General features: G+C 46.1%; 1 protein-coding gene across 1 annotated transcript in view; it reads right to left on the bottom strand.

Moving 5' to 3' along the window:
• The window catches only part of LOC116944969 (protein Niban 2-like), a 52,739-nt gene extending 31,782 nt beyond the window's left edge, over window positions 1-20,957 (bottom strand). The window contains exons 1-2 of the mRNA XM_032958972.2: window positions 18,317-20,957; window positions 4,982-5,112 (exon numbers count right to left, since the gene is read on the bottom strand). Coding sequence (XP_032814863.2) covers window positions 4,982-5,112; window positions 18,317-18,374 — 189 coding nt within the window. The 5' untranslated portion in view covers window positions 18,375-20,957. The remainder of the gene's footprint in view (window positions 1-4,981; window positions 5,113-18,316) is intronic.
• Window positions 20,958-21,098: the final 141 nt, after the last annotated feature.

The raw sequence follows: 21,098 nt of genomic DNA, 5'->3' as shown, positions 1-21,098 counted from the left end.
AAAAAAAGAAAACAGCCTTTTCCCTTGAAAAACCAGTACGGTATGAAAGTCGCGTCCCAATGCAACAACGACCTTTCATAAGACCTTCTCACCTTTGTGTTTGGTTCTTTTTAACCATCTATGTTCATGCTGGAGTGATTTTGGACGTAATTTTTTTATATATATACGGCTGCAGCTTAATTTTGACACACCAGTGCAACAGTCTAATTCATCATCTACAACAGTCCTGTGGACACCCACCGCTGGCAGACGACCTCCCCCCCCCCAAAGTTGCGTCAGTCGCGGGGGGCTCTTGTTTGGTCAAACTTCACCGCGCGGGCCAGTGCGAGTTGGGGACGGCACAGGACGGTAAAGGAATGTATTTTGCTGCACTACCCTCTGCTGGCCAACACGTAGCCCCGCGAGCACCATGGCAACCGGTTTGTGCACGGCGGTGGTCACCCATCCAAACACGACCCGGACTCCACCCTCCTTAGCTTCCGAGATCTGACGAAATTGCACGCATTCGGGGGGGGTTGTCGTCAAAGGTTTCATAATTGAGCCATGCTGGTCAGTGTTGGTTAGCAAAGAGGTAGCCCCCCCCCACCCCCCCCCCCCCGAGCACCGGTTGGGATATTAGTCACCAACGATGTTAACCGTGACTGTGAATTAAACTAAAATAGCTGGATTCATCACAGTGGGATAACAACTGCGCCACCACACCTACAGGACTGCTACGATCACTGTCTATACGCCGCATGTGCATCGTGTTTACGAGTACACGTCTTCGGCCGAAGACATGGCAGCAGTGAGACAACACAGTGGTGAGATGTTAACTACCTCGCCTGGTATACAGGGGATCGTTGGTTCGATCCCGACCCTGACACCTGTTGTACATTTGGAGTTTGCATATTCGCCCCGTGGTCGCGTGGATTTTTCTCCGAGTCCTCTGGTTTTTCCCTCCACATTCGGAATCAATGTCACGCGTTTAGAGTATTTGGCTGCTATAAGTTTCCACGTAAGTCATTTCGTTGAGCTATCATTTTTACACCACAGAGTTCAGAGGTCGCTACTTTACAGGGGCCTTTGCCCAACAGTGGTGGTAAGTTACAGGCTGCCAACAACGTGATTAAAAGAGAGTGCACAATTCAAAAACAGCGTTATTACATATTCTTGGTTCTTTCGGTAAAGTCACGTAGAAGGGAAACAATAAAATAATAAAAATATAAAACAAAATAATAAAAATATAAAACAATATATTTTTATTATTTTATTGTTTCCCTTCTACGTGACTTTACGAAAAGAACCAAGAATATGAATCCCTGCAGTCACGAAAGCTTTAAATCAAAGCGTTATTACAGTATATTTATTTAGTTATCATCGTTGAACAGCTCCACGGACCCCATTTGCACGTGACTCGAGCGACCGCAATCCACTGCCGTGAGTTGATTACGAAGAGTAATTCGAGTCGGCGAAACAGTCGATGCCATCGTTGGCTATCACGCCATTCTCACAACTATGCTGCATCAAAGGGATTTCCATCATGACATCTCCTCCCCGAGGGCATCGACGCACCACAGTCGTGACATATGCCGCACGGCTCTGTGGCTTAGATAAGGTCAAGAAAATCCAATAGATTGCATGGTTTACGCCTGATGTCTCACGAAACACAAAATCTATTTCCTAATACATTTACAACATCTTAGCACACGCATGCATCGCGCGCCGGCGAGACATTAACTACCTCGCCTAGTACACAGTAGGTCGTCGGTTCAACCCTGACGCCTGTATCTTTGGAATCTGCATGTTCTCCCTGTGGTCGCGTGGATTGTTCCCCGGGTCCTCCCACTTTTCCATCCACATTTAGACGGTAAAATATAAAGAAAACAAATGCATACATACGCAAAGTACTCAAGTGGGACTTACATGACAATCCTCACCCCCTACCGGCACACTAATGCCCCAGGTCACTCTTGCAAATGAGACAAAATTCAGTTCGAACTATTTAAACTCACCAATCACCACCAACCTGGCAGTTTCGAAAAATTGTTATTGGGTGGGGGGGGGGGGGTAACAATTCAATTGCCTTTAGAGTGCATGCAGTGTCTGCAGTTGTTGAAGAGTTTATGTGAATCAATTACACATGAGACTTGTGATAATAATTTACAGCGCTTCATCAAACCACTGCTGGATAAAGGCCTCCCATGCTTGAGCGAGTTGTGGGGGTTGTTTGACCACACTTCACAGTGCTGCTCAGTGCGAGTTGGTGATGGAGAGGAGCCCAAGACCAGTTCAGATGTCATAAGCCGCTGACATTAGCCATGGCCGGGAAACGAACTCGGGCCGCCGGTTTCAGTGAGCAGCGCCGCTAACCACTGCGTCAACCACTACGTCTCGCAAAATACGTGAATGGAAAGTCATCCTTTCTCTCATATTCATAATTCGATGCATCCATCGAGCGAATTTAGAATCAATGGTAACCAATGTGCCACCACTTGCCATAATGCAGTACAAACAATAAATAGTACGTCAACGCAGGTCAAGGCGTAGTCCTGTGCGTGTTTGCTCACAACGCCACCAGCGTGAGGGCCTCCACGAGAGGGGTATTTGTTTAACCACGTTGATGGGACGTGTTGGAGGAGAATATATACACGTGAAAACAAAGACAGAGATCCCCCCCATATAGCCTTAACAGACTTTTAGGGAAAGTTGCTGTTAGCGAGCGCCTACGAAGGCCGGCACGGCGCACGAGGTGGTGGGTGGCCAGCGCCACGCCGATCGCCTTTGTCTCCCCAGTGGCGATGTTTTTACTACACACCGCACCAGCGACTCATGAGGCTGAGGGGAGGCTGAGGACCGTTTCAGATAAGCGTCACTGGCATTGGCCCCGAGCGGGAATCGAACGAGCCACCAGGTTTGTAACACAGCATGCTAAACCGCTACACTCCCACTCCCCACAAAAATATATACACACACATACACGTAAATACATACCCATCGTACGTGTAAGAATACTATAGATTTTACAGAGAGATGCAAGGAAGCATTTACAATCGGGACATTTATGAGAAATAACAAATCCCATTCAACTTAAAATTGTATGCCCTACGTAGTTAACCCACATTATCCAGAATTGGGCCCGCAAAGGGGGCGGATCACATTACCCCTCTATACATAGCCCTATTTGCACACACAATGCATCATTCAGGCCATCGTGTGGCCCCTCCAGTACAACACGGACAGGTCCGATGACATTCCGGTATCATGGAGACACATGCGGGCCTCAGGGTGTGTCTGATGGATGTGAAATATTCTATTCTCGTCATCTTCGGCAGACGACATGCAGCGCTACGTTCCCATCAGACTCTTGCACTATAGCAAGCAGTTTTTTTTAATGGGTACAAACTATTAAGAGTGATTAATTCGCATACATCGCAGCGTCAGAGCCACATGTGCATAACCAAGTACGGTCTTTTTAGAATTGTGTTTGAGGGCTGGGTGTGTTAGGTGTGGTCTGCGATTGTATACGCTGCTCCCCATCACGTCAATCCTGGAAGACTCATTGCACAGCATCGTCACTATGATCATTATGTTTTATAGTTCAAGGTTGTTGCCATGAGATCACACACACAAACTTAGTTTAATGTTTTGCAATGCCATAGACACAGGATCTGTAACGCTGGTCGTCAGCTCTCATAGGAGTGATAGTTCACAGCCCTTTGTCGATCCACTGCTGGATGAAGGCATCCCCAGTCTGTGTCACTCACAGAGGTTATTTGTAGTCATACTTCACCGCGCTGGTCCGTGCAAGTTCATGAAAGGGGGGGGGGGGGGCGGTTGCCGAGCACCATTTCAGAAACCACTGCCCACTGATGTTGTTAGCCGTGGCCAAGGACTAAACTCAGATCGCCGGGTTCACAGCTCACATTGCGTTGCCTACTGGTGTCCAATGCAGTAGCAGTTGTGGTTCTTCACGAAGTAGACGCATTGTATCGCAAAACTGCATTTGTAATTCGCCTTCTTCGGTGGCCTCCTCCTGGGTCACAAAACAGATGGATGGCTCAGTGTGTGATCAATTGCCATCACCCACAATCCCATCTCGTGAAGACCAGCGTAGTGGAGATCGGGAAGATATAATTGCTCAACCCGAGCTATAAATGCGATAATACTTGCATTGCATTTGCACTGTGCGCCTTTTGACATTCTCTGGTTTAACACTGGTGGTGAGGCAAGGCCATAAAGAAAGCTGTCTCTGGTGTAGGCCAATCAGTTTCAAAGGCAATGCCAATATATTATCCGAGCACGTTTTTTGCATATTTTTTTTCCAAAACGACGTGTAGTTAATGCAGACCTGATGTCTTGCCAAAGGTTTTATTGCCGGAACAGATAAAACCTATTTTTTTTCATTTTGATACTAGAAAAAAAAAGGTCCCACAGATGTCGTGGAAACCACTCACGACCTGGTGGTGCGCCATTGTTCATAACCTCTGGGGGCAGGGGCGGAGCCAGGATTTTGACTTTGGGGGAGCCGACTTCAATATTCTGAGATATCCAGTGTGTTATGTTTTCCAATGGGCGCCACAAATGTATAAAACAAATTTTATTGGATTTGAACGCGGAGTTTATTAATAGGTCGGAGCCGCTGATGTGGCTAATAAGTTCGTAAAGTTCGAAAGGCTGCCGCTCAAGCAGCCTGCAGGGCAGCACGAGGTGGCAGCCTGCAGGGCAGCACAAGGTGGCAGCCTGCAGGGCAGCACAAGGTGGCAGCACAAGGTGGCAGCCTGCAGGGCAGCACAAGGTGGCAGCCTGCAGGGCAGCACGAGGTGGCAGCCTGCAGCATTTGCAGCAGCCGGATATCTGGTTATCCCGATTAGCGACTTTCCCAAAATTTCAAGGGGGGGCTAGGCCCCCCCCAGCCCCCCCCAGCCCCCCCTGTGGCTCCGCCCCTCTCTGGGGGTGACCCCAGCCGTGACCTCAGGTGTGGCTGCGCGTGCCGGCTCACCTTGCGTGGCACGAGCTGTGGCTGAGGTTCAGACCGCTCGTCCATCTGGCTCCGCACGGAGTTGAAGAGCGCCACGGCATACTGCTGCTTGTACAGCCGGCCCAGCTTCTCCAGGCACCTTTGGGTCCTCTCTGCAACAAAAACACACACACAAGGCGGCGTTCACGAGCGACTTGTAGGACTGGACGGGAGGTTCGCGACGGAGGTGATAGTGACATGTACACTTTGAACTTCGCCGTAGCCTTTGATCCATGCATCTCAGCAAAGGCCACGTAATACAGGCAGTGCAGTTCAAGTGAGATTAAGTCTTTACGAGGTCCCAATAAAAACGTTCGAAGCTCGCTATTGGCAAACCCACGCCCGGTATACTGTCAGACAAGCAAAATCACTTTATTTTACCAGATGTGCAGTGACTCTCTAATTTTGGAAATGTCTCCTTTTCTGCGTGCCCTGAGTATACTGGGAGTTCAGTGTCTGAGCCCTTTATTCTCGGTTCCTAAGCCTGCATGTATAGTATTATAGTACGATGGTGTGTTAGTCTCTGTCTTGGGTCAGAGTGCATTGAAAAATAATTCAAATTCGATCTAACAAAAAATATACTGAAAACCAGAAGACACTGCCTTAAGCTCATAATCAGTTGTTTGATTTACTCGATGAATTCAATATATATTACTTTCTAAACCACTGCAACATTTTAGGCTAAAGTTGTACAACAAACACAGCACGTAGGACTGTTATTCTGTTTTCTGACATCATCTCACACACATTTTGTGTACTATTTATAACAACGTGCATTTTTTACCTGTTTCGTGTTCATGCCGCTAGAATGCTGCGAATGTTCCCAAGCATGCACAACTCTGCCTTATAATTACTCCAAAGCGATGTGTCGAAGCCAGTAAGCATGCGCATATGTTTTATTGCTCCATTTCACTCCGCAGTCAGAGAGAATGATGACGATTGTTGCTGCAACGCAACATGTGGGCTCAAGATTGCAGCGGGTAAATTATACGGCTATCAATTTCCCCCCTCCCCCCCCCCAAGGGTCATGGTCCCCATGCAATTCGATGGCATAGAACTTTACAGAAAGCAATTGAATATTGACTACACGCCAATAGCTGGCTTGCCCCATTGGTGACTTTCCTGTGTAACGCAATAATGAACTCTGAACTCTGCGCACCTGGCCAGTCCATTTCCACCTTCAATAGACTGAGGATCTGTAAAAATAATAGAGCAGTGGCCCTATTTTTCGTCACTACCTGTGACTGCCAGATTGAGTAAATTCCCACCGGCAATGGACACTCCGAATTTGTGCGAGACAGCCAATTCCAAACAATCCGTCCACATTACACCTCATGTGGAGCAATACTACACGCGGTAACAACAATTACCATGATTAGCCTCCTGCTGCAAGGAATTGTAGCAATACATGTACAGCATACTGTGTTCAGATGTAGCGATACATTGTTGGTGCATAAATATTTACTATATATAGTGCACGGAAATGTGCTCTCAATTGTTGGATGAACTTTAAAATCCTGAAAGTCAGCCCTAGATGCGAAATTTTGGATGATCCGGAAATATCTTATGTTTCAGATTGATCGAACACTGCAAGTCACGTCACGTCCGTCCTCTTTCCCACAGAGAGTACTGTCGTGTCACGTGGCATCGAGTGATGGCACTCTTGTCTACACAAATACATCTTGGATCAGTACATCATGTAAATAATCCGAAAATCCAAAAACGATCCGAAATTTTCCTTAACAACCCTGCATAGCATAATCTGACACAAATGCATATTTGTAGGCCAAAACCTAAATTCTGCACACAAAAAAAACAATTATAGCCATTAAAAAACAACTCTCGCTATCAAGGCCGTAGCCATAGAGCCAACATTCGGGGGGACCAAATCTTCCAGGGGGTCAGGGGTCAGGGGGTCAGGGGTCTGGGGGTCCCCCCCCCCCCAGAAAAAAAATCTGAATTTGAAAACGAATTTCTTGCCATTTCCTGCCTAAAATATTTTAAAAAATCACTTACACATAGGATGGACTTTTTATTTATTTTTAACAATAATGTCTAATAGTGTATTGTATTACATTGCTCTGTGTTTTTTCTTTTTTACCTTTTCTTGTTTCATTGTATGTAATGGCAGAGATTAGGAATTAATAAAGTACAACCATAACCACAATCATATAAACATACATCTATAAACATTTTATAGCAATATATTGCAGGGGACATTTTGAGCATATTTGAATATTGGGGGGGATATGTCCCCCCCAATATATATTATAATTACAGCCTTGCTTGCTACACAATCAGTAAAAGATGATAATATATATGGGGAGGAGCTGTGGCACAGTGGTTAGCACATTTCTCTGTGAACCCAAGCCACTTCCACAGCTGGATTATTGGCCACGGCTAACATCAAAAGCGAGTGCAAACCCACACTGACCAATAGCGATGTACGGATACACGGCCCCCATATTAAACGGGAAGCCAGTGGAGTTGGAGCGGTGCAGTGAGATCATTGATGGGGAGATAGAAAATAACTCGTGCAGAAACATTTTATTATACAGCAATTGACTAACTACCGTACTGTATATGACTATGCATCTATGATCAAATATTCTGAAATATACACGGGATCTCGTAAGTTCTCAAAAAGCTCAGCAAAGTTGAGCCTAGATGGTGCTTAGATGGATGACCAGCCATACACATGCCAGGTCGATCGTTGTACGTGGTTGAGGGGCTATGTTGTTTGGTGGTCAGCGGCTGTCAGTGCAGAACAATCCATTGTTGGAAAGTGCTTCTATGTTTCCACGTCTATGCACCCTGCCTTCACCGACCCGCACCAACCAACGTGTGAAGCATGTTCGATATATCCACCACGGCCTGCAATAGTGAGGCAGCCGTTATCCAGCAGTGGATTGACAAAAAATGGCTTTGCTGGGGCCGTATACAAGATTGTACACATACAGTATTACATGACGTTTCTTCTACTGTATCTCAAAAAACACCTTTGGGCACAACACACAAATATTTGTCCAGGAGTTTCATTACATTTGCTTTTGCACGTCTCTATTTTAATTACATTAATTTGCTCGCGAAATAGCCGAGGGTGTTTTTTTTTCTCTCCTTTTAAGTCTAGGGTTGTTATTTTTGTTCCTCCCCTGCGAGTGACGTGGGTGCGTTTTGCCAGCTCTCGCACACCCAGCCATCACGTGAACTCTCCATCGCGCGGGGCAAGGATCCCGCCTGTGGGAAGGAACTGCTTGTGCACATATGGAACGATGCGGGTTTGCAAAGCCAGAGCCTTCAAAAAGACGACGTCCAAAAGAAGTGTCACCAAATAGCAACAACAACAACAACAAAAAACCCGCATTATTTTCTGGCCTCTGCCCACTCGTTAGCTTCACCGTCACGACGCGTCAAAGGAGGGCCTCTCCAAGTCTTCTCTCGCGGTTCCACGATGTGACGAATCCATCTGGCCACCTGCACGGGAGCCGATTTCATTGCTCCCATCTCATCGCTGGATGTCCCCTTGGACGCATCCCGTTCCTCGGCTGCCGCTCCGTCACGATTTTTTGACCATTGGCCATCACACCCCTTCCAGCGACACGTGCTGCCCAAACTCACTCACTTTTTCTTAACAGTTTGAATTATATTTTGATTTAAAGCTTTCGTGACTGCAGTGATTCATATTCTTGGTTCTTTCGGTAAAGTCACGTTGTTTCCCTTCAACGTGACTTTACCGAAAGAACCAAGAATAGTTTGAATTATGTCTTTAGTATGCGAATGTTATCTCAGCACGTGTGTTCTCATTGTGCCTTAGACGAAAATACCAGCTGCATAGTTGTGTAAAAAAAACATCTTGAGCTACCATCAGCGCTGTAAATGTCATCTGATTACATGCATGTTACATTTAGGCTTTGTTGTGTGTGCCAAACTAAATTCTTCCAAAACAATGCTTTTGAAAAAATGTATATGTATTTTTTCATCCTTACAATGTATTATTACACTTGAGACCAAGTGAGTTTTTTCTTTCATCTAAAAGCCATTACCTTCTGTTCATGTTATCTCTCACCATGTGAAGAAAAAAAAACTAAACTATAATTTCCGGTATTGTGAAGGTGACGCACGATATTAAACTATCCGATGAGCGACGTCACTTCTGACTCTGGCAAGCCAGCGTGCACACATCAGCTTGAACGTCACTCCCCGAATCTCGAGTCTGCCCTTGCCAATGACTCTTTACTCTATTCAACCTGTGCCGTGGCTTTCGTTTAAAAAAAAGCGACAAATTCACCCATCGCTCAAATATTTCACGGAGTGACATAAACTGGCTCCATCCTGTCGCTACACGCGATGACTTTCATGCCCCTTATGTGAAAGTGGAAGTGACAGGGTCCCCTGGTCAATGGTCATCAGGGACCCCCGCCCCCACCAGCGATGAGCATAGATGGGAAGCCGCCACAACACAGCTGGTGTCCAGCAAGGGGTCCCCACACAGTTCAGAAGAGGTCTGCGGCTTCATTCGTTGCATGCCCTGAAATATCACCCCACTTTTCGTACTGCTGAACATATTAGACGGCTTTGTCTGTTTGCCTCCTACTTGGTTAGACAACCCTTGGGGGCCGTCCATAAATGACGTCACGCACCTAGGGAGGGGGTCAGACATTTGTGACGATGTGTGACGAGGGGGGGGGGTTGAGAAATGTGACGTCACATCAAAATCCGCAACTTTAAATAAATATAGACAACACGTTCTACCTAATTAAATAAATGTTTTCTCCTACAACATCAGAGTGCAGCGCCACATTAAATACGCACTACAATGACAATAGTTTAAAGTGATTTGAAGCATTTTTTTTGGGGGGGGGGGCAGAGCTTTGTGACGTCATATTTGAGGGGGGGTCTGACTTTTTGTGACGCCGTGTGACGAGGGGGGAGGGGGGTCAAATATCGTCCAAAATCGCGTGACGTCATTTATGGACGGCCCCTTGGGGATGTATGGGATGGTTTAGGTGGCAAAATGGAAGGGGGTGGTAGGTTTGCAAATGCGAATTTACATTTATTATAAAAAGTTGTGTCTACGAACAATAACCTACTGGCTCTCCAGAAAACTCTCGTCCCCATACAAAATTACCATCATGATCTGCCATCAAACCGGTTTCTCCACCCCTGTCCTTCACCAACCTGCCCGAAGCAGCATGGTAAATAATGATTAAGCAGCCACCATAATGTGGTGAGGTCTTCATCCAGCAGTGGATTTGCAAAGGGCCATATACTAATTTAATTTCATCACTTAATCAGATCCTGAGCACCATCCTTACCCATCGTAATAAAAGTTCATTCTTAATCCAACATCACCTACAACTGCTGCAGTACTTCTGTTGTTACGATTATTAATGTATTTTTTATTGGTTTCCAATACATATAAAATATTATTTGATGTGTAAACAGAGCTAGTGTATAATATATTAGTTTCCATGTTTTGATGGCTTATTGCTCTAATCTTCTTACACAAACACGAGGGTTTCCCTTCATTGCTGCAACGTTAAACTGGGAACATTGAAGGCAGTGACCACATCGAGACCCAGCGCAAATGCACCTGCTCAGTAAACCCGAGACGTCATTTCGCAGTATTTTAATTGGCGCACACATTCAACCGCGTCACGAAGGCTACATTCGTGAAATGAAATATGGCAAATTAAAAGTGCATGTGAAATTGTGTTGATCATAATACGGTATTTGCTTCAGTACTAACCAGTTTGTTATATTTTTAGTAGGAAAAGCCGACGCGCGGACAATAGCTGGTAACAAATACTGTACAGACTTTACATTTAAGGCGGGTGATTTAAAAAAAACTGTATTTTAAAATGCAATAAAACTATGAATCTACAAATTGTGTAAATGTGGCCATGCACAAGAACTTGACAATAACCAGATGCAAGGTGGGAATGTTATGGTGTGAGCAGCGATGCTGCGGAATGTAATCGCAGTTTTGATCAACATATTTGGCTTGACGGAAACAGTCATAGGCAAGGATAAAATACAGCCCGTTAAGTCTGCGTGTGCTGTAGTGGTTAGCCCACTGTGTGTGTGTGTTGGGGAGTGGTGGTGTAGTGGTTAGCGCGCTGTGTGTGTGGGGAGTGGTAGTGTAGTGGTTAGCGTGCTGTGTGTGTGTTGGGGACTGGTAGTGTAGTGGTTAGCACACTGTGTGTGTGTTGGGGAGTGGTAGTGTAGTGGTTAGCACACTGTGTGTGTTGGGGAGTGGTAGTGTAGTGGTTAGCACACTGTGTGTGTTGGGGAGTGGTAGTGTAGTGGTTAGTGCACTGTGTGTGTGTTGGGGAGTGGTAGTGTAGTGGTTAGCGCTGTGTGTGTGTTGGGGAGTGGTGGTGTAGTGGTTAGCACACTGTGTGTTGGGGAGTGGTAGTGTAGTGGTTAGCACACTGCGTGTGTGTTGGGGAGTGGTAGTGTAGTGGTTAGCACACTGTGTGTGTGTGTTGGGGAGTGGTAGTGTAGTGGTTAGCACACTGTGTGTGTGTTGGGGAGTGGTAGTGTAGTGGTTAGCACACTGTGTGTGTGTGTTGGGGAGCGGTAGTGTAGTGGTTAGCACACTGTGTGTGTTGGGGAGCGGTAGTGTAGTGGTTAGCGCGCTGCGCTACAAACCCGGCGACCCGAATTCGCTTCTCATTGGCGACATTTAATCGCTCTAAAACAGGCCGTGGTGCACACGAGGGGCCCATGGGCATCGACCTCTTTTTGAAGGACTCCCCCCCCACCCCCACATCTCACTCCCCCCAACGCCACTCTCTCATCCTCACAGTCACGCCAGCAGCTTCCATCCGACTGCGGGGACGGGGCAGGCCAGCGTCGTTTGCCGGACACGCAACTCACAATTTCACCGTGCCCGTAAACGGACACTGCGCCTTCGTTTTGCTTACGCGCAGTCAGGAGAGACCACCACCACCACCCCCACCCCTGACGACGGTTGGCTGCCAACATTGCCCGTGGCTACGCGTTCACACGGCGCTTCGATTCCTCCTCCTCCACCACCACCACGCCGTGGGGGCAAAGGCAGAGAGCGCGAGCGAAGTTGGCAACTCGGTAAACCGCGTGGGAGTTGAGCGGTGTGGCTTAGAGCGCCCGTGCGCGACCAACTATCCCCGGCCCGCGACGGATCGGAGTTCGGTGTGCGCTCACGGCCACCAAAATAACCAGTGGCGATTATCTGCAAACGGTCCTGGGCCACCCCCTAAGTCGGCTCGGCATCAAATGAGTACCTGGTGCGGTGTGTAAATCTAAACTATTACAAACTATACAACGTTTTTTATTTTTCCAGGTAAGGCCCACTGAGCTATATAGATTTATTTTTTCTTCCAGAAGCCACCTGGCCACCAATGATAGCTCAACGAAGTGGCCTATCAGGTGGAAATTTGTATCAGCCAAATACTCTAAACAGCACGTTTCTAAATGTGGAGGGGAAACCCAGAAAAATCCACGCAAACACGGGGGAGAGCATGCAAACTCCAAATATGCAGGCGTCAGAGTCGGGATCGAACCGACGACCTCCTGTATACCAGGCGAGGTACTTTAACAACGTTACTGGGTAGACAAAGCGTGGGTTCTGGCCACACCACACCTTTCGTGTGCCGTTACATCCTTCATTAGCTGCTACTCGCGAACAGCACTGCCCCAAAAATACTGTTCAGGCTACGGGGGATCTTTGCCTTTGCTCCAGGCAAGTGCCTGAGAGATACAAAGCTCTGTGATGACCGCCACTCAGAAGCCACTGGAAGGGCCATGCCTAATGAGTATCACATTTGTCTAAGTGCAAATAACGCCACTTTGGGGACTTACACAAGAACGCAAAGCCTTTCAATCTTTAGCAGATGTAAGTGGTTAATTATGTTTAAAAATGCAATGTCTGCTGTTTTAATGTATTAAAGTGTCTTTACCAAGTCAATTTTTTTTTAATGTTTCTATTGGACACGCAACCGATTCCAAAATTCAGTTGTTAAATATGTTAACAAAACATGACATTGGCCTGTGAAGTCTTGAACGTTTTTTACAGTGACAAAAGTAAAACGTCATGAATGTATCCAATCGGGAGCACTCCAATGTCTAAATTAAGACAACGCTTAAAAGTATAGAGTATATATGGGCTATCACGTCATCACTAGAGTGCCAATGTGCTTAAACTTCAAACTGCTGTGCGCTCATATTTGTACAACAGATTTGAAACAAATTCCAGCGCATACTAGAACGTCCGAGTTTGTGACACTGAAGTACCGTGCAATCATGTGATTTCATGGCCACACAATAACACAATAGCACCATAGAGGCACACGAACTCAATGCCCTCTTAACGTCGCCACAGAGGTGACAACTCAATTCGTTCGTGCGAGTTTACGTCTAAAATGGTTGCAGGAGGGCGCATTCCATGGTCAACCTGTTTGGTCAGTCACACGCCCCAGATATTGCATGGAAAACGACCACAGCCTATTGAGATCATCATGACAAGTACAATAAGATACGCAATATAGACTCTCCGCTGGCCGTTTGAGATTCCTCTGGATGCCATTGATTTGTCCGTCGTTACATTTTGATGAAAAGCAAATGAACTATTGTTAAAAGCAAAACTCGTAACACTCGTCGCTAACAATGCAAATAAGCGGTTACACTATAACAGGCCAACGGTGGCGGCGACTGCTCTTATTCGTGAGAAAAGAGGGGGCAGATATGTGGACTTAAAGTTGGAGATCACACTCGGATATAACGAAGCACCTTCGTTTTCTGAGGTTTTAATTTTTGTTTGGGGGGGGGGGGGTAGTTGATATGAATAATGTTTAAGTTACAGACATGGACACTTTTATATGATCAGATGCCGAGTAGCAACTATAAGTTCAAGAACGACCACTGCCCCAAACATTATTTGCAAAAAAATGTATATCTTGAGATGCAGATCAGATGCCGAGTAGCAACTATAAGTTCAAGAACGGCCACTGCCCCAAACATTATTTGCAAAAAAATGTATATCTTGAGATGCAGTGTTAATGACGAACGTCCGTCCTGTTATGTGTGCGCTCACCACTGCCATTACAGCATCTTGTTGTTTTTGTTTAACCTGTTGCTGCTCACATTACACTTGTAATGTGGGCGATTAGAAACTCGCTTTGATGGTCAGCCAAGCCCTGAGCAAACGCTTTTAAAAACAAAATCCCTGGCGCTTCACAGAGCTGGCGATAAAAGGGCCATTTACAATGTTTGTTTTAATCCCGGCTGCTGGGGAGATGGGTATATGCAAATTTACCGACAGAGCTATTTTATAGATCCCAATAAAACAGAAGGGAGGCCAATAATCGTGGGTGATGTGAGCTACTGCAGTTTAACGCCTATAATGGTAAAATACTATATTATATTCTTGGTTCTTTCGGTAAAGTCACGTAGAAGGGAAACAATAAAATAATAAAAATATAAAACAATACAATTCTCACGACGTTTCGACTGCAACACAAGCAATCATCAGTGCTAACGTTAAAAAAACGCCACTTTTTTCAAATTTTCTTGTTGTGGTTTTTAACACCTGATGATTGCTTGTGTTGCAGTCGAAACGTCGTGAGAATGTTATTGTTTTATATTTTGATAATTTTATTGTTTCCCTTCTACGCGACTTTACCGAAAGAACCAAGAGTATGAATCCCTGCAGTCACGAAAGCTTTGAATCTAAATTTAAATACTATATTGTTTTAGTTGTTTTTTTTGCTTGCGCCAAGAATGTGGATGAGTGTAATTTAACCGGGTTGTCTTGTAACCTACGTACTGAACGTCTCCATAAAAGTTGTTTTCATCGTTTGGAATGTAGTGTGAGTTAGGTCATTCTAATGTTGGCCAACGTAGGCTGTTTTTTTTGTTCTTGTGATAATTCAAAGAAACAGCAAGAGTGGCACATTTGAATCATGTTTTCATTTTCCTCTGCGAATGTTGAGCAATGCCCTTTGATGGTGAGTAACAAACAGAGCAGTGAGCCATGCCATTAAAATAACTCGGAAAGTTTCTGGTCCAAGTACACACGCGCGCTGTGCGTGTTCATTTGGGATCAAAGTATTAAGCACACCTCCACCCTGAGGATTTAGAGCTCACCTTTAACATTGCAAAGAAATTCCACAATAAATATTAAAAAATGCAGGAGCAAGACAAGTGACCATCACACAAGACAACTTTTACAATAAAAATCTATTTACCATAGAGTACATGCCAAAATGTTATTACAATGTTAATTAACGTTTATATTGTAATATTAAGCTGTGGCGGTAAACATACACACACACACCAACTAGAGAGGCAATGTTGCCTCTGCAATCAAGCGCCGTAATCACACGGTCCATGGAGAATGTGCACTGCCAGACCTTCGGGGCAAAGTGCTGCTCGTTAGCACTCTTGGGAAAGGCCTCCTTTGATAACGACGATTAAATTAAGACTAAGGAAGTGTGCAGGAGGTTCTCTTTGTTGTTCAAGGGGAAAGCTGGATCTAAAAAAAGAACAAGTCCAGCATAATTCAGACGAGTAAATAAGCCCTTTGTCTATCCACTGCTGGATGAAACCCATCCCCACACCGCGTCGTTCGTGCAGTTTGTTTTCTGTTGTTCTGATACTTCATCACGCCGGTCAACGCTGGCTGATGAAGGCGGGGAGTGGACCGGTTCATATAACACTCGTCACTGATGTAATCCGTGGCTGGGATGCGAACTCGGATCGCGATGTTCGTAGTGCAGTGCGCGAACCACTGCGCCACCGCTCCCCCACGGTAACGACACCGAATGTAAACCCCGCTCTGCCTTGAGTGTCTCTAAAACTAATCCATACAATTGCCGAACTCCCCTTCAGCTGGGCAGTGTCCCCACTAGCCAGCAAAGGTACGAATGTGTCTCGTCGTTACTCAACGTGCCCCACGTTCTCGTCGCTCCGCGTTCCATCCGATGGGTTCACCATCAACACCAGTCAGTGTTGGGAAGGTCTTCCCCCCCAGCAGTGGATTTGACAACGCGCTGTATATCATTAGTATTATCGTCATCATTACGACGAATACAATACACAGCCTTCACGACGGTAACGGTACCAACAATTGTACAGGCACCGATTAAAGTTTAAAGGTCCACTAACGTACTCCGAATAATTATGTGTCAATCAATTCACCGTTGAATGCTGAGGTTTATTTGAACGTACGCACTGCGGATTCTGGGGGTTATATGACCATACTTCACCACGCTGGTCAGTGCGGGTTGGTGAAGGCGGGTAGCGTAGAAGTAGAGTATAACAATGTTGCTGAACTCCACCCTGTGCTGCACACGCACAGCCTACCCCGCAATCCGCCTGCAGCTCATTCCATAACTGCACTAATATGGGCTTATTGAATTAAAGCTTAACTGTATATTGCTTTATGATAGATATACATGCAATGTATTCAATCTTTTACATGCGACGATTATTTCATTTAAAGCAAACGCAATTTCACTCGTTGGATTAAATATCAGGTGAAATACCATTCCACTGTGCAGTTTCTAACAATTTATAAACGCACTGCGTCGACACGTGTATCGCTCCTGCGCTGCGCACGTTGCACGTCGTGGGTGCAGCATTGTGCCACTGCGCCATATCAACAGAGCAGCAGGAACACGTGAACACAGGTACGCGTACAGGGGGAGGTAGAGTACCCGGGTAAACTGGCCACATCGACTGCTGGAGGGGAGCCGGGTAGACAGGAGGGAGATGGATTAAGTCGGAAAGTAAATGCTCACCTTTCACAAGCTTAGCAAGGATTCAAGAACACAGCTATAGGTGGTTAAGCTAAACCTCACGGTAAGCAGGTACATGACAGTCAGATATGTAGATGTCAGATAAGCTATAAGCGAGATAGTCCGGTAGGAAAGAGCGGGTAACCAGGGTACACAGGTAGGCAGTGTGCCTAAGTAGGTACACGTGTATTCAGGCAAGCAAGAGTGGCTAAGCAGGTACACAGGTAAGCAGTTGCTAAGCAGTTAAACAGGTAGCCAATGTGGCTACACAGGTACACAGGTAGCCAGGTAAGCAAGAGTGGCTAAACAGGTGCACAGGTAGGCAGTGGCTAAGCAGTTAAACAGGTAGCCAATGTGGCTACACAGGTACACAGGTAGCCAGGTAAGCAAGAGTGTCTAAACAGGTGCACAGGTAGGCAGTAGCTAAGCAGTTAAACAGGTAGCCAATGTGGCTACACAGGTACACAGGTAGCCAGGTAAGCAAGAGTGTCTAAACAGGTGCACAGGTAGGCAGTGGCTAAGCAGTTAAACAGGTAGCCAATGTGGCTACACAGGTACACAGGTAGCCAGGTAAGCAAGAGTGTCTAAACAGGTGCACAGGTAGGCAGTAGCTAAGCAGTTAAACAGGTAGCCAATGTGGCTACACAGGTACACAGGTAGCCAGGTAAGCAAGAGTGTCTAAACAGGTGCACAGGTAGGCAGTGGCTAAGCAGTTAAACAGGTAGCCAATGTGGCTACACAGGTACACAGGTAGCCAGGTAAGCAAGAGTGTCTAAACAGGTGCACAGGTAGGCAGTAGCTAAGCAGTTAAACAGGTAGCCAATGTGGCTACACAGGTACACAGGTAGCCAGGTAAGCAAGAGTGTCTAAACAGGTGCACAGGTAGGCAGTGGCTAAGCAGTTAAACAGGTAGCCAATGTGGCTACACAGGTACACAGGTAGCCAGGTAAGCAAGAGTGTCTAAACAGGTGCACAGGTAGGCAGTAACTAAGCAGTTAAACAGGTAGCCAATGTGGCTACACAGGTACACAGGTAGCCAGGTAAGCAAGAGTGGCTAAACAGGTGCACAGGTAGGCAGTGGCTAAGCAGTTAAACAGGTAGCCAATGTGGCTACACAGGTACACAGGTAGCCAGGTAAGCAAGAGTGGCTAAACAGGTGCACAGGTAGGCAGTGGCTAAACAGTTAAACAGGTAGCCAATGTGGCTACACAGGTAGGCAGGTAGGCAGTGTGGCTAAGCAGCGAGCCTGACAGGTAGTGTAGCTAAGCAAGTACACAGGTAGCCAATGTGGCTAAACAGGTACACAGGTAGGCAGTGTGGCTAAGCAGCGAGCCTGGCAGGTAGTGTAGCTAAGCAGGTACACAGGTAGCCAGGTAAGCAGCCTGGCTAAGCTGGTCTCCAGGTAAGCAGCCTGGCTAAGCTGGTCTCCAGGTAAGCAGCCTGGCTAAGCTGGTAGCCAGGTAAGCAGCCTGGCTAAGCTGGTCGCCAGGTAAGCAGCCTGGCTAAGCTGGTCGCCAGGTGTGTCTCGCGCCCTCACCGCTCACGAGTCTCCGCGTGCCCTCGTCCAGCAGCTGAGTGGAGAGCGTGTCTCCCATGTCTGCAGGACTTCGGCCTCGGTGTTGTTGGGAGGAAGCCCTTTAGCCACAGTCGCGTTCGTGTGCCCGACAAGCCGACCTGGATCCGTGGCGATGATGTCCGCGCTTCGTCTCTTCCCCCCTCCCCTCTCTACCACAGCCTCTCTCTCTCGCTCTCAAGTTTCTCACCTGGCCTCGCCTTACCTGCCCCCTCAGCCAATCAGCGCTTCGCGAGGGCAGCTCCTCGTCAAACGCTCGCGTAACGCAGAGGCTTTGAGAATGGTGGATCTCGACCAATAAAAAAAAACACTCCACGCCGACTTAAAAATACAACGAATTTACTGGACAAGCGACGAACTGTAGCGACAGCCTCGGCTGTTCAGCATTTAGGTGTGGGCATTGTTTTAAATCGTGTACCCTAAATGCGACCGCTAAGCTGTATTGAGCCCGGGCTGGTATTTTAGATAGGTGAGCAACAGGAGACTTGGCAGGTATTGTAGGCGTGGGACGTGAGCTTGGCCATGAGCTGGCAGGGCTGAGTGTTACACCCCTTGGTGTTTGGGTTTTTATTTCCACAGCTACTCCGGTTTCCTCCCACATAAAGCCTAGTCATCAAACCGATTGTTCAAACACCACGCAATACAGGACTCCTCAGAGAGTGCTTGTGTTTCATTGAGATTTCCCCGGGTAAAATAATGCACACGATCACGTTTATTTAAAGTAATTTAGACATTGAAGGTCTCACTTAAAATATACTCTTGTTCTAAATGGGCCTTCAGCTCGTTTTAAAGGTCGCTATATATGCATTTAGAATGTGTTTATCGTCGTACGTAGCCAACCGTGCTCATTGGAGGTCGCTATTTTTTAAATTTTACCAGGTAAAGCCTACTGAACTACGTAGATCATTTTCAAAACAACCTGGCCACAAATGATAGCTCAAAGAAGTGGCTTATCACATGGAATTAAATAGCAGCTAAATGCTCTAAAACGCATGTTTCTAAATGTGGAGGGAAAACCAGAGGACCCGGGAGAAGCCACACAACCACGGGGAGAACACGCAAACTCCAAATATACAGCAGGCGCCAGGGTCGGGGTCCTACCCATAACCTCATGTACATCGGGCGAGGTAGTTCACATCTCGCCACCGCGTCACCCTGAATAAACACGTGCAGCCCCTGTCAAAGAACCGCTGGATGAGGGCTTCTCCATGCCATTCAGTCCGTGGGAGTTATTTACCGATGCCTCATGCTCATCAGTGCGGGTTCGTGAAGGTGTGAAGCATAGAACCGGAATCTTTATACTGGAGGAATCCGATGAGCTATAATGCCCCTTTTCACAGATGTCCAGTAGGGGCGGGTCAGAAAGTTACAAGAATACAAAAACACAATAGGCCTGCATAGTTACGGTTAAGAAAATGACAAAAATATATATTTTTATTTGACCTGATAAAGCCCACTGAGCTATTTGATTATTTTTCCTAAGCGACTGTGCCACAAATTATAGCTCAACGAAGTGGCGTATCATGTCGAAATGTATAGCAGCCAAATAATCTAGAAGCATCTTTCATAGACGTGGAAGCAGAGAATCACTGTACAGTTAAACAACGAATTTTGATGCACTCTACTCTGCTGTCCACACAACGTAGCGGAGCAAGGCAGATAGATGCCCATGACAACGTGGCATGCAAAGAGCGATGGTCCCATACGAGCGAGGCGCCAGACTGGTCTGATGACATCGAGAGTAATGCAAGTGATTTCACGTCTATAAAATACATTTACATCCTCAGCCAATTCAACACGAATGCCTATCGAGAAAGTGGCGTGCCAACAATATCGGCCAAATTGTATAATACTGGTGGAAACCAGTTACACAATGTTATAAATCCGGTGAGCCGGGTCCGATTCCTGGCCATGGCTCACATCAGTGATGAGCGCTTTCAGAGCGGGTCAGGGGTCACCACTTACGACGCCTTTACCAACCCACTAAAACCAGCGTGGATTTATTATCGAATAAGCCCCATAACTGCCAAAACAATGGGGGGGGGGGGGGGGGCTTCATCCAGTGGTGTATTCACAAAGGGTGATACGTAAAAATGTATTTACATATGGAGAGGCAACCCATTTTTAATGGACATACACAAATTCCAGTGCTTATTCCAGGGTATAATTTTCCAATATTTTCAAAGCTGGCCCCAACAGTTGTTTTCAATGCAATTCTATAAAAAGACTGCACTGCCAAAATACTAAAACATTATTTGGTGACAAGTGTTGTATTTTATCAAAACACAAATCAGTTTCTTAAATGTCCTGCAGCGATTTTTGTGGGGCGTGTTGTTTACCAAGGTAAAAAAATGTTTGTCTTGCTGATTTATCCGGAGGCTGGGATGGTCTTGAAAATTCTTTAGAGTTTACACATTCTTTTATGGATTCCTCATTTTTAAAAAGGCACAAACTTTAAACTAAAATCTTTTAAGTGCATGTCGGGAGGATGGATTGGAATGAGGTTTGTGACATTCAATACGATATTCCTCAATATTTTCAGTGTAATCATAGTACGGTTTTGTTTACATTTTCATGACAAAAATTTCAAACACTACATAAGTCTTTATTTTTTTATTTCGTTTAAATATGCTGCGTTTATATTAACTTAAACTCAACGTAATTGTTCCCCAATCAGCACAGCTGCCCAAAGTACACACCCAAATAAGCACCACACTGCACCATTACTCTAGGCACTTCAGTGGTT

The sequence above is a fragment of the Petromyzon marinus genome, chromosome 22 (genome assembly GCF_048934315.1).
Source record: "Petromyzon marinus isolate PM22_M1 ecotype Great Lakes invasive population chromosome 22, UKy_Petmar_22M1.pri1.0, whole genome shotgun sequence".
In the NCBI taxonomy this organism is placed as follows: Eukaryota; Metazoa; Chordata; class Hyperoartia; order Petromyzontiformes; family Petromyzontidae; genus Petromyzon; species Petromyzon marinus.
The sequence above is the reverse complement of the archived record's forward strand: the minus strand, read 5'-3'. Positions and strand labels throughout refer to the sequence as shown.